At 42.4% G+C, this 13,642-nt stretch overlaps 1 protein-coding gene across 1 annotated transcript in view; it reads right to left on the reverse strand.

Annotated features, from left to right (window-relative positions):
- Positions 1-13,642, reverse strand: part of GALNT17 (polypeptide N-acetylgalactosaminyltransferase 17) — a 362,022-nt gene that overhangs the window by 318,574 nt on the left and 29,806 nt on the right. The window contains exon 2 of the mRNA XM_019493493.2: positions 451-533. Coding sequence (XP_019349038.1) covers positions 451-484 — 34 coding nt within the window. The 5' untranslated portion in view covers positions 485-533. The remainder of the gene's footprint in view (positions 1-450; positions 534-13,642) is intronic.

Genomic DNA, 13,642 nt, shown 5'->3' on the forward strand with positions numbered 1-13,642 from the left:
GCAAACTGCTAAAATACATAGACATTTAAAAGCTACTGCTTTCTGGGATTAATATAGTTTAGAGAAAGATACTCCAAGCAACTTATTCCAGTAAGAAGGATATGGTGACAGGGCAATAAGTCTACCCTGTCATGAAACGCAGAGAGAACAAGGGGGAAATAGAAAATTACTTGCCAACAGGCCTGGACAGGGGGAAAGCTGCACCAAAAGTCCTGGATGCCAGTTAAGATCATCAGCTAGGAGAGCCGGCAAAGCAGCTAATGGGATGCTGCGGCCAGGCTCACAGCTGATCGGCGCAGGGAATTAAAAGAGAGCCGACCGAACAGTCGGCTCTCCTCCAGCAAAGGGAACGGCACAGAGGGAGACCCATAGGAGCATGGAGTGATGGCAGCATCGCGTGGCCAGCCACAGGGACTCTGGAGAGTGATATACTTACAAAGATATACTTACCTGCAGAGCCGGGAAGATGAGGTAGTTGGAGCATCCAACCAGTGAGTCCGAGTCCAGTGGATGCAGGACTCCATTCCAGAGGCCTGAAGAAAGGAAAAGAAAAGACCGAGCATGAATGTGAGTTTGGGGCATTGACCCAATATAATCCCACCCTGAAGGACAAGGGTAGGGACAAGTTGTATGACGGTCTGCTTTGGACCTGTGCAGGGAAGAACGAAGCAAGTGACCAAGTCTACGCACCTTGAACAACTGGGAGAATTGGGTAGGGTCTTACCTCCCAAACTCCTATGCACTTGCCAAGCTTTAAGCATGTGATTTGACCCACTGAAGTCAAAGGCCAATGACCACGCTTACATAGTTAAAAATCAATAACCTGCACAAGCGTTTGGAGGATAGAGCCTTAACCAATATTGGTACTGCAATAAAACCACTAAGCCATTACCTAGATATAGGGAATCTGTTCAATGAATTTAATGGATTTGGACCCATCTTTAGCTTGAGAACTGTTTGTAAAAGAGGCGATTGTACTGATTTGTCTGACACTGTAAACATTCAAAGAATAATTTTTGGACACACATTTCAGTCTGTCAATTCCTCTAAAAAATGTGAAAATGCCTTCTCTTCAAACGGCTAGCACAGAATCTTTGCACTATTCAAATCCCACCAAAACCCTATTTTTAAAAATTCACCCCATTACTAAATTAAATCCTGCGAGCAGGTAATTCAGTTTGAGCCATCTCTCTGGTCACCCAGTACCCTGTGTGTTTGTTTTCTGAATGAATCAGCAGCTACAAACATTAATTTCAATTAGCAAATACAGTTTGTTTAACCATACTTTGTAACAGGTTTCACCTATAGTTAGTAAAGGGTTAATAAGTGACTAACGCATATATTCTAATAAGTGATTAATGAATTGTTATAGAGTCCACGAGATTGATAGGAAATTGGAGAGAGTTATAAGCATCCATAAGTAAAGCTACTTACGTCTGAAATGCAATTACAACATCTGATAATCATTCTTTAACCCTTTGAAAAATATTTATAATTGCACTTTAATGTAAAGCATGACTATGAATTATCTGCAACTTTTGTACAAACAAATCTAGTGGGCATCCACACCAAGCTGAAAAATGGAGAGAAAACCTGGACAACACAGGAATTCGACTCAGAAGTTAATACATTTTCATAAACCATTTCTCTTCATGCAAACCTGCCTCTGAATTTTAATAACAAACATGTTACAACCTGTTTTTCCAAATGGGAAAATGTAGCATTTTACCTGTGTTTACAATTTATCTTTGGGAGAAGGAATTTCAGCTCCACTAAGGAGTAGAGGTAGTTAGCCATGTTAGTCTGAAGTAAGAAGAAGAGACTTGCAAACAGAGCTTGCAGCTTTTGCTGTAGGTGTAGTTTTAATCACTGGGGACTACACTCAGGCAACTAAGCCTGTTGATGTGGTATTTCTATAAGACATAAGGAGCTTTCATGGTTCCTTTAAAGACCTGCCAATGCCTGGGAAAAAATAGACCACCGAAAGCACTCTATTCAGAAAGAACATCAAGATCATATTTTCTGTATTGATCTCCCCCTCTTTCTGCATCATCAAGGACATTTGCATAAAAGCAAGCCCTTTATTCAGGCGTTCATTTCTTCCTGCTGCTTATTCTCCAAACTGAAGCTGTAACCCCAACGGGCCTCTCATTCTCATTTCCCCTGCACGAATATTGCTATGTCAAACACAGCCTCCAAGGCGAGAGCAGATGAAACCTGTAAGCTGAGAAGAGACACTTTTCATATAAAACATCCCTAATTAAAAAAAAACAAACAAAACCATCCCAACAAAGAATTGGTTTGTAGGAAAGTGGTTCCCCAAATATCTCTAAGTAATGATTCGATAAAAGGGATGAAAGTGTTCACAGTTTATGCATTTGCCTGCTTTGTAGCTTGGATTTAACTTTTATTAAAGGGAACATCAGAAGCTGAGAAATCTAAAATCTCTCATTTTTTTATATAAGCCATGCCCATAAAAACCAGACATCTTTGCCGTGTATGTGATGTAAAGGGCTTAGGAACACAACTGGAGCACTAACCCATGCCTTATTTGCATTTTTATTATGGACCAGATTCTGATATTTTTTTTATGCAAGTCACAAGACAGGATGCAGTTCCAGGACTTCTACTTACTGCTAATGCTCTAAAATGCAGGCAGTTTAACTCAAGCAATGCACTGAGGAGACTGAATGCAGAACCAATTAGAAACAACAGAAATGGGCACATCTCTGATATACTTTAGGCGTGCCTGTTAACATATTGTATTATTTGAGCACGATAATGATCCTTTTTCTTTTGGTCACATATATATATATATATTTGCCTACTGCATTCCATCTAGCCCATATTTAGGCAAATATTTATATTTTATTTTGATTTTAGACTGCCTATTTTAGTACCCTAGATGCTTCACACAAGTCAAGGGCAAAAATGATCACTGCCATACACTTAGAACTGCCATCTCTCTCATCCATACAAGAATCACACTCATCCATTGTCATAATTATAGTCCTGTGTCAAACATACTCATCATAGATCAAGTCAAAACTTCCTTCGTGCAAAGGAGGATTTTGCGAGCAGGCCCCCAAGATTAACAACTCTGGGCTCCGGTGGACCAGCTGGAGGCAATTTCCAAAGTTCATAAATATTTCAGGAATAGGTAGAAAGGTTGTGCCTCATGGTCAGAAATGGACTCTGTTCTCACGGCACACCACTGAACCATGATCCCCACATTTAGGTGAAAAACCAAGGCACAGGAGTAGATTAAGTGGCCATGCAGGGAGTCTATGGCAAAATGGGAATCAAGTCTCCCAAGCCTTCTTCCCTATCTTAACCACAGGACCCCCCTTATGCCTCCCCAGTAAGAGTGTTTTCCCAGCAGTCCTCACCCATTAAAACCAAGGGCGCGCTACCTCAAGCGCCTCCACTCATCTGCTGAGGCAGTGCACGGAAAAATAGGTAAATAACTTGAATAATTGAGTCCCAAACTATTTACTTCTCTTCAAAATAACTGGTTCCCCAAGTTATTTATATAGAATATAAAATACTATTCTCTGACAGTATTGGAAAATTACTGAGTAAAGGGAAACAACAGTAAATCTACAGGGAGACAAGATACTTAAGATAGAAGTAAAACCAGGCAAAAAATGCTCAGGTCGCAATGCATAATTACCTTACAGGTGTTTAATGAATACAAAAATTTAATTTAGAATATATTATTTATAGCTGCTAAATGTGATAGCATGGAAAGCATTGTTCTTTACACCAGATGATAAAGATCATAAAAATGAAACATGAAATGTGTCCATTGTGAAATTATTGATTTGTCTGTTTACCTCCGGGAAAAGCATCAGGGTCCTCTTGCAGTGCAATTACCTGAAGTATTTACGCTAGTTAAGGTAGTTTGAGGGAAAGCAGAGCAAGCCAGTTGCCTAGAAACTCCTAGTGGCTAGGTATAAATAACATTGATGGTACAAGGGATGGGGCAGAATTGGCATGGCATAACAATCAGGCTGAGACACCAGGCAGAAGGGGATAACAAGAACACAAGGAGCTTACAGATATATCAGGGGTGAGCATCGGGGGCTTGGTGAACAACTATTCACCAAAGCACTCCAGGGGAAGTCCAGGAGCAATGGTCAAACTCCTAGAAGAAGGTTTCAGAGTAGATATAAGGAAAAACCTTCACGGTTCATGTGACCAGACTCTGGAATAGACTCCCAGCGGGGGTGGTGCAGGCACCTACCCTGGAGATCTTCAACAGGAGACTGGGCGCACACCTTGCTGGGGTTATTTGACCCCAGCTGTCTTTCCTGCCCAGAGTAGGGGCGCTGGACCTGATGATCTTGGGAGGACCCTTCCAGCCCTAAACTTCTGTGAACACATTCTGTTTATAAGCTTCTCTAATAGTACAGTTATATTTTTACCATGCAGCTAGACTGGAAAGTGAACAGATTTCTTAGAAGCACCCCTCAAGTCACAGGCACCAGACCGATATATTGCAGGACATGCAACAGCAACTCCAGAATGATTTTTTAAATGATTAATTATTTCTAATAAATAAATAATAAATTTATTTCTTTATTAAATTATGAGATGACTAGAGAAACAACACTACTATACCAGAAGTAGCTCAACAGTGGTTACTTTCATCTTAGAAAGGAATAGAGATATATTGGAATATAACCCTGAAGGAAAGCAGCCCTGTCTTCTATGGACCACCAAGCCAGGAGGATGAGGTGAACCATGCTTTTTTCAGACAGGTAGCAGAAGTTTCCCGATCACAGGCTCTGGTTGTCATGGGGGTCTTCAATCCCCTGACATCTGATGGGAGGGCAAAACAGCAGTGTACAGACAATCCAGGAAGTCTTTGGAGACAACTTCCTGGAGTGGCCAACTAGAGGCCATGCTCTTCTTGTCCTGCTGTTCACAAAGAGGGAAGAACTGGTGGGGAATGTAGTAGTGGATGACAACTTGGGCAGCAGAGATCACGGGATGATTGAGTTCAGGATCCTGAGGAAAGGAAGGATGGGAAGCAGCAGAGTATAGCCCCGGGACTTCAGAAAACCACTTCAACTCGCTTGGGGAACTAATGGGCAGGATCCCCTTGGAGGCCAGCCTGAAGGAGAGAGGAGTCCAGGAGAGCTGGTTGTACTTTAAAGAAACCTTACTGAGAGCACAGAAACAAACCATCCTTACATGCAGGAAGACTAGCAAGTATGGCAGAAGACCAGTTTGGCTTAGCCTGGGTCTCTTCAATAAGCTAAATCACAAAAAAGGAAACTTATCAGAAGTGGAAACTTGGACAAACAACTAAGGTGGAGTATTGTTTGGGCATGCAGGAATGAAACCAGGAAGGCCAACATGCAATTGGAGTTGCAGATAGCAAGGAATGTGAAGAGTAACAAGAAGGGTTTCTAGAAGTATGCCAGCAATAAGAGGAAGATCTGGGAGTGTGGGTCCTTTACTGAATGAGGAAGGCAACCTAGTGATAGATGAAGTGGAAAAGGCTGAAGTACTCAATTTCTTTTTCACCTTGGTCTTCACAGGCAAGGTCAGCTCCCAGACTATGGCACCTGGCAGCATAATTTGGGGAGGAGATGAGCAGTCAATTGTGTCAAAAGAACAGGTTAGAGACTATTTAGAAAAACTGAATGTATACAAGTCCATGGAGCTGGATAGGAAGCACCCAAGGGTACTGAGGGAGTTGGCCGATGCGAATGCTGAGCCACTGGCCATCATCTTTGAGGACTTGTGGCAATTAGGAGAAGTCCTGGATCTTTGGAAAAGGGCAAATATAGTGCCCATATTTAAGAAAGGGGAAAAGGAGGATCCAGGGAACTACAGATTAGTCAGCCTCACCTCAGTCCCTAGAAAAATCATGGATTAGATCCTCAAGGAATCCATCTCAAAGCACTTGGAGGAAAAGGTGATGAGGAGCAGTCAGCATGGATTAACCAAAGGCAAGTCATGCCTGACCACATTGGCAACGCATTGGCAGGCATGGGGGGGCACGGGTCCCTCCCTGAAATCTGAGCCGACAGCAGGACACAGGGCTGCAGCCTAGCCAGAATCAGGGGTCTGCAGCAGCAGGGATGATGGCAGCAGCATGATTTCTGCAGTGGGGCGTTGGGCTACAGCCTGGCTGGACCCAATGCCTGGCAGTAGAGGGGGCAGCAGTGCAGAGCTGCATCTCCCACTCTCAGCATTTATGCGTCACCTGTGCCTGACCAACCTGTCTTCTATGATGAGATGGGTGGCTCTGTGGATGTGGGGATACCAATGGGTGTGAATACCTTGACCTTAACAAGGCTTTTGATACAGTCTCCCACAACATTTTTACAAGCAAGCTAAGGAAGTACGGGTTGGACGAATGGACAAAGGTGGATAGAAAGCTAGCTGGATCATTGGGGTCAGACGGTAGTAGTCAATGACTCGATGTCTAATTGGCAGCCAGTATCTAGTGGAATCCCTCAACGGTCAGTCCTGGGGCCAGTTTTATTCAATATCTTCATCAATGTCCTGAAAGATGGCATAGAGTGCACCCTCAGTAAGTTTGCAGATGACATCAAGCTGGGAAGAGTAGTAGATAAGCTGGAGGGCAGGGCTAGGATTCAGAGAAACCTCAACAAATTGGAGGATTGGACCAAAAGGAATCTCATGAGGTTCAAGAAGGGCAAGTGCAAAGTCCTGCACTTAGGACCGAACAATCCCATTCACCGGTACAGGTTGGGGGCTGACTGGCTGGGCAACAGCTCTGCAGAAAAGGACCTGGGGGCTACAGTGGACAATAAGCTGAATATGAGCCAACAGTGTGCCCTTGTTTTAAAGAAAGCTAATGGCATACTGGGCTGCATTAACAGAAGTATTGCCAACAGATCAAGGGAAGTGTTTCTTCCCCTCTGTTCAGCACTCGTGAGGCCACATCTGGAATACCGTGTCTAGTTTTGGACTCCCCCTCACTACAGAAAGAGCGTGGACAAATTGGAGCAGATCCAGCAGAGGGCAACAAAAATGGTTAAAGGGTTGGGGCACATAACTTCTGAGAAGATGATGAAGAAACTGGGCTTTCTTAGTCTGGAGAAAAGAAGACTGAAGGGGATTTAATAGCAGCTTCAACTGCCTAAAGGGAGATTCTGAAGAGGATGGAGCTGGACTGGTCTCAGTGGTGGCAGATGACAGAACAAGGAGCAATGGTCTCAAGTTGAAGCAAGGGAGGTTTAGGTTAGATATTATAGAAAATGCTCTCATGAGGCATGTAGTAAAACACTGGAACAGGTTACCCAGAGAGGTGGTGAAATCTCCATCCTTGGAGATTGTTAAGACCTAGCTAGACATCCCTTGGCTGGGATGATCTAGTTGGGGATGCGCCTGCTTTGAGCAGGGTGTTGGACTAGATGTTCTCTTGAGGTCCTTTCCAACCCTAATTTTCTATGATTTTCTGAAAGGTAGGCAAGATGTCGTCCCATGCCTCACAGTAACCAGTGGTCAGTGAGATGCTTTGTAGGCTAGTTCTTTTCATCCTTAGGAAAAGGCAGACATGAAATTACACAAGCATAATCAAGTGGCACTGAAAGTTCTGCACATGTTCCCATTTTTCAGTAAAGCAAAAACTGTGGAGTCAGGGTTTGTAAGCCAAACCAATCGTGACAAATACAAAGCAACACTGAAATATCTGGCATTTTATCTCTCTCTCCCAACTTGCCCTAACAGCTGAAATCAGCTGAGGCACTCAAACTAACAGCTACCACAAAAAAGGAAAGATATTTAATTACAATTTTGGAGAAATTTTTGGCTGAGGGGGAGTTTTAGTAAAATATTTTTCTAGTTCTGAATATTATTATTTGGACCCTAGGATCCTAAGTATTGTCAGCCACTGCAAACAGCAATATGAAGACTGAAATAAGGGAATATAAATCACATTTTTTCCCTCCTGTAAACACTCAGAATAGTCACTGTTAAAATTCTTCAGTTGTCCTTGGCCTCCATCCTACAAAAAAATAACCACATATATAAGTCTTTCCAGGATCCAGGCCTATGATATCTAAGTAGGAGACAGTTAAAATATAAATAAATCCAGTATTTCAGATACCAGAGCTTGGTAAAATGTCTTGATTTCTCATGTTGACCACTACATGTGCAAACGACAGTATGTGCAAACTAACAGTGCCCGACAGAACATTACCAGGAAAAGATATGTTAATTCTTGATCCCAGGGAAGTCCCCTCTACTGGAAGTGCTCTGGGGCTCTTAATGTACAAGCTGAACTGTTGTGATATCAGCTTTAGAAATTTTCTCTATGAGACCCTACATGGCAAATGCTTATGTAGCTGATATATTCAAGTAAAAGAGGAACGGCTATCAACCCTGCTTGAATTGTGTCCAAAGAAAGCAGTTTCCATGATACTCAAACCTGAAACTAAAGACTCATCCCCGTTCAAACAGAATGTTCCATCCCTCAAAGGGTCACATGTTAAATTAAAAAACCATCAGTATAAAGACTGATGCATCAGGAACATCTTACAATCTGCTTGTAGAGACACTTGCTTAATTTACAGGATACCTCTCTCCAACTCAGACATCTGGGTAACACGTACCCACCCTCACTTTTGTACACCATTGTTGGAATAGGTTAAAAGGGGTCACTAATGTTAGCTGAGGTAACTTGGGAGCAAAGGGAGTGTGTATTAAATAAGAAAGAAAAATGGGTCCTGCTTTCAGGCTGATTAACTCAATACAAGGCAACATACTTCAGGAACAACAAATTAGAATTCCAAAACCTCAGGCCAAAACCTGAGAGTCTGCCCTCAATTAAATCTTTTGTTCAAATCAATGGATGTTTTGGCTAACTAAAGAATTCAGAAATTTCCCCCTCTGTGGACAGCTCAGATCCACAATCATTAAGACAAGATATTTTATTAAAGTAATTCAGACAGGAGACTTTGTGCTCCACAGATTTTTATATCCTTGTTTGACGTTTGCAAAGTCAAAAACCCAAACCACCCGATGTCGATGCTAATAAGAAGCACTAAAATATGTTGCAAATAATATAGTTTCCCCTTCAGTATCTGGAACCCTTTAGCTTTAGATCCCCAGGGATGGGGATAGCTAGTGTAAACAGACCAGCATTTTGATTAGTGCTTGAGAAAAGCATCTCTAAGGAAAAAGGGTATGCTGCAGGAAGAAGTGTTGACTTGTAACAAATGGAGCTTTTACTTTTGAATTGGTCTCAAACCAATGTCACTCTGGAAAAGAATTAGCGTGTTACTGGAGCTGTAGCTTCAGATAAATCGAAGCAATTTATCTGAAGCTACAATTCCAGTAACACAGTAATGCGGCTGATCTCCTTCAGAAACAATCAGGCAGGCAAACAAAATACTGCATAGTGTGAAAAACCTCTTCCTAACCTCTTGAGATCTGGTCTGGTTGGAGTGAACTGTACCAAGGCCTCCACAGCTCTGCTGGTTATCCATCACTCAATGGTTTTCTGGGTAGCAACTTCCTTCCCACTGTGTTTATAGGATATGTCCAACTGTTTTGCAACCCTCAAGCCCTATACCTCTGGAAGCATGTGATTAAAGTGACTAAAGAATGAGGAAAGTATGGTTTTATCTTCACAAAAGTAAACAGCATATCCAGTCAGGACTAAAAACAAAGGTCAATGAATGTAGCTCCCCTTACCTAAGCTTTAACTGTCCTCTTTCCTTGCAACTGGTAGCAAGTTTCATTCTGCCCCTCTGTGCATGGAGAGAAGAGCCTGCCCTAACGCACGTTCTTTGTGCCTGTCTGCCACAGACTTGGCCCCAGCTATTGCTGCTTGACTCAGCCCCTTACTCCCATTCATTTTTTTTTTACCTGTGGCCTTCAATTACTTCATATTCAGGGGAAGGGGGAAATAAGTCTTGCTACCTAGCCAGAGCCAAGGCACTCCCTAATTCACATCTTCCCCTATTGCACCTGTAAGGAACTTCTCTTTAACATTGTTTCATTTCCTATTTGCTTTCTTAACTGTAAACAGGCAGGCAAGATGCTATCAAGTGGTCTGTTTATGCATATATGTTATAAATAACTTCACGATGCCCTCATTCTCCACAAGGTAAGTAAAAGAGGTGCTTACATGGTCCTTAATATGCGAGTTTAACTCTAGGGTTTGTGCAAATCAAATAATTAAACTTATTTTTATTACTTAATTTTTCCTAGAATTTTCAATTGAAACTAGTGTGCTTTTATACTAAATCAATGCATAGGGTTTGCTGCCTGCTGTTATACAAATGCTGCAATTCATCCTAGCGAGTAAACTGACCCCTACGTACCATTTGCTTTGGTTTTAAAGCACTTATTTCCTTTTGAATGAAAGGCACTATATTAAAGCAAGCCTTTTTTCCCCCACTTTCAGAACATGACAGAACACAGAAGCATAGAACAAAGTCTGTTTAAATACTTTTTCTAAATCAAAAAAACTCCATCCATTTTAATAGCAACCAGAACCAGTAGTTCTTTATACATGATCTGAATGCAGCAGATGTTAAAGAAGCTGTTTATTCTTCCTCAGACTGCTTTAGGTAAAAAAATCAGTGACTTGCAAATAGGTACACAAAGAAGGTCAGAGACCCAAGATGCCTTGAAACAGTTTTGCTGTGGGGCGAGTGCGAGCTTAAGTGACCCTGTAATTTCCCAAGTTCCTAAATTTCATTATCTTCAAGACTATCTTCAAGACTTTGTTTCCTTTCTGATGTTTTTTTCCCTTTGCAAAAAATGGGTGTTGCCTCCAGCATACCTAAAAATTTGAAACATTTTCATTTTCTTCTCCTTGAAAGGTTAGTATACCTGAGGCTGAAGTTAATGATCAGAGATGCACTGAAGTGTAGACTTTGCATAATCGCTCTCTCAACCCTGCTGTAAGGACAGCCCTGTAGTTTTTCTTGGGCGATCGAGAATAAATGTAACATCCTCTCCAAGTCTCAAGCAATAAAACTATTTATAAAGTTATTTAGAGCAAATTTATGATAACTTCCTTTCACTTTACAAAAGGATATGAACTTCTTTGTAGTGCTGATTCATTCCCATGAAGAACATGACAGTAAAACATCTCAAAGATAGTCCTTTCTGGCAGCAACACCGGTGTGAACGTAACAACAATTTTGATGGGCACATCAAGTATCAGCGGACATTTATAACCAAGAACCTTCAAACTACTTTTCCTCTGTGCATCTGATCCAAAGCCATGTGAGATTAATCAAAAGACTGTTTATTTCAGTGGCACAGCTAAGATGAGATGAGAAATAATTTGTAATCAACCGGTGCTGTAGGGCTAAAATGCAAGAGGACCTAACTTCCAGCTGCTGCTGCTGGGAGAAGGGCATAGCAGGAGTGGAGCTATTTACTCATGGTACATTGGAAAGTAAGAGGTGTGGACCTTTTAGCATGAAGATGTGCCATGTTTTCCTCCAAATTTCTTTCTGGGAATTAAAATGCCTACATCTGCCTTTTTCATAGATATGTAGGAAAGTAGAGCTGGAAGTGGTCCAGGCCCCTGCGAACCACAGTCAAATTGATTTTGACCTGGGTCGGGGGGAAGGGGTGGTTTTCCACTGCAGTGCCCCCCCACCCCCCTGCCCCACACACACACTCCCACCCGTATGCTGCCAGCCCCCTCCCTCCATGCCCCACCCAGCAGTAGCTCTAGGGTGACTGCCAGCTGGGGAAGGAGGGTGCAGGAGCCAGTTTAACACTGGTTAAGACTTTTCTACAGTGCAAACCTTAACTGTTCCTTTCATCCCCTGCATCAATAATCAGAAATGCTGCATTTCAGGATTGTAAGCTAGAAGGATGGCAGACGCAGGCCTCCGAAAGCTGCTCTCTCCATGGTGCATGCAAGTCATTATTCTGAATGCTTCTATCAATTATAAATGTATTAGTGCTTATTAACTGTGGCCAGAAGGCATTTTTTATTGGCGCACACATTTCATAACATGAGCAGAACAGGGCATCTGGAGGGTTATCTTCTTAACTCAAGCCAATAAAATATCATTTTGTGCCTTTGGAATAAGTTACAATTCACTCCTTTGTAGCCATACATAATAGGTTACATGTGAACACACACCACTGGTACACCTCACTGCTTAATCCTTTTGTAGGGCTAGTTCAAGGTTTTCAGGTACGATTGGCCTTACAATAGGATCTGAGAGACCATTCTTCCCATATCCGCTTGTGAACCGAACAGTCAAGGTGTTACTTCCATTTTCAAGTCTTAGGAAGATCATTTAAGTGGGGACCCCAGAGCTGCTTTAGGTGAACCTGGCACGGGTTACCCTCAGACTAAAGACCTAGGTTTCACTTTTGAGTCGGGCATTACTTATCCAATGTCAAGTATGGCATAATTCATTGTACAAGCAAAAGGGGAAAGGTGGGCACTGCCCCCTTTAAAGTAACGAAGATTTCTCTCCAACCCTGTTATGTAGGGGCAGCCAACAGACTGTTTGTTCGCACAAATGCCAGAATGTTACAGGGTGGATTCCCTTAATATTTAAAGGAGATACTGCATTTGTTTTCCCTTCTTGGGCAATGACATCACTCTTAAATAATTCATCCTAACTGTAGTAAAATACACATTTTGCTCTTTCTGTGGAGTACAGAATATTTTAGGCAGAGAAGAGGCAGTCACATATCTGTAGCCACAGGGGATCACCAAGCCAGTCACAACAGAGTATTACTCTTATTTATAGGGATCTATAAACATTGTGAGGAGACAAAGGGATTTGCATGGGCTGCTCACAGTGTGGAGCCAGTTTTGCAATTTTTTTTGCAGCAAGCCTTCCTCCCCTCCCCACTGATGATTGGCCAAGGGGGTGGGGGGGCAGGAGCCCCGCCCCACACTAGTGATTGGCTGAGAGGCCAATCACTCTTCTTCAGACTGCAGCATTGCATCCGGCTTCTTAAGAGACGGCGCCAAAATGCTTTCACTTTCTGACTGGTGCCTTCGCGGAGTCTATGCCTCTACCTCAGCCTCTCAGTAGTTCTCAAACCATGTGCTCTATGGCTGCAGGGATTGCCATGCTTCCTTTGTATTCCAGTAAGGGGGGATGCTACACAAAATTGTGGGAAATGCCGTTTTTTGTGGAAACCTCCATTTTTGTGGAAACCGTGAAAAATAACGAAAATGCAATTTAAGTAGATCCCTACTTATTTAGTCTAAAACAGTAAATGATTGCCTCCTAAACTTAGTTTGAAGGAACTGCTTGATAAGCAGAATCTTACTTGTCATAAGGAAATGAGGATTTGGCCCCATATTTTATTTGATACAGGAAGATTCCTGACAGCCAATACAACAAATACTGAAAACACTTTTAATGGGACAGTGACTGTCCAGTGGTTAGGGCCTCACCCTATAACACAGGTGATAAGGGCTCCTATCTTTTAGGCAAGACACTTAGGGCCAGTTTGAAAAGCAAGATGTACCTAGGTGCTTAACAGGGCTTTCAAGAACTCCTGGGTACCAGTCCCCGGGACATGACTCAGAAGTCTGCTAGGAGCCTCACTATATTCTCTAGGCACTTAAATACCTTTAAACATCTGAATCATGGTATCAGTAAGCCCCAGCACCAGGGGGCAGAGACACCTGCCTCAAGTACAAGAATTTGCA

Source organism: Alligator mississippiensis, chromosome 14, assembly GCF_030867095.1.
Source record: "Alligator mississippiensis isolate rAllMis1 chromosome 14, rAllMis1, whole genome shotgun sequence".
NCBI lineage: Eukaryota > Metazoa > Chordata > Crocodylia > Alligatoridae > Alligator > Alligator mississippiensis.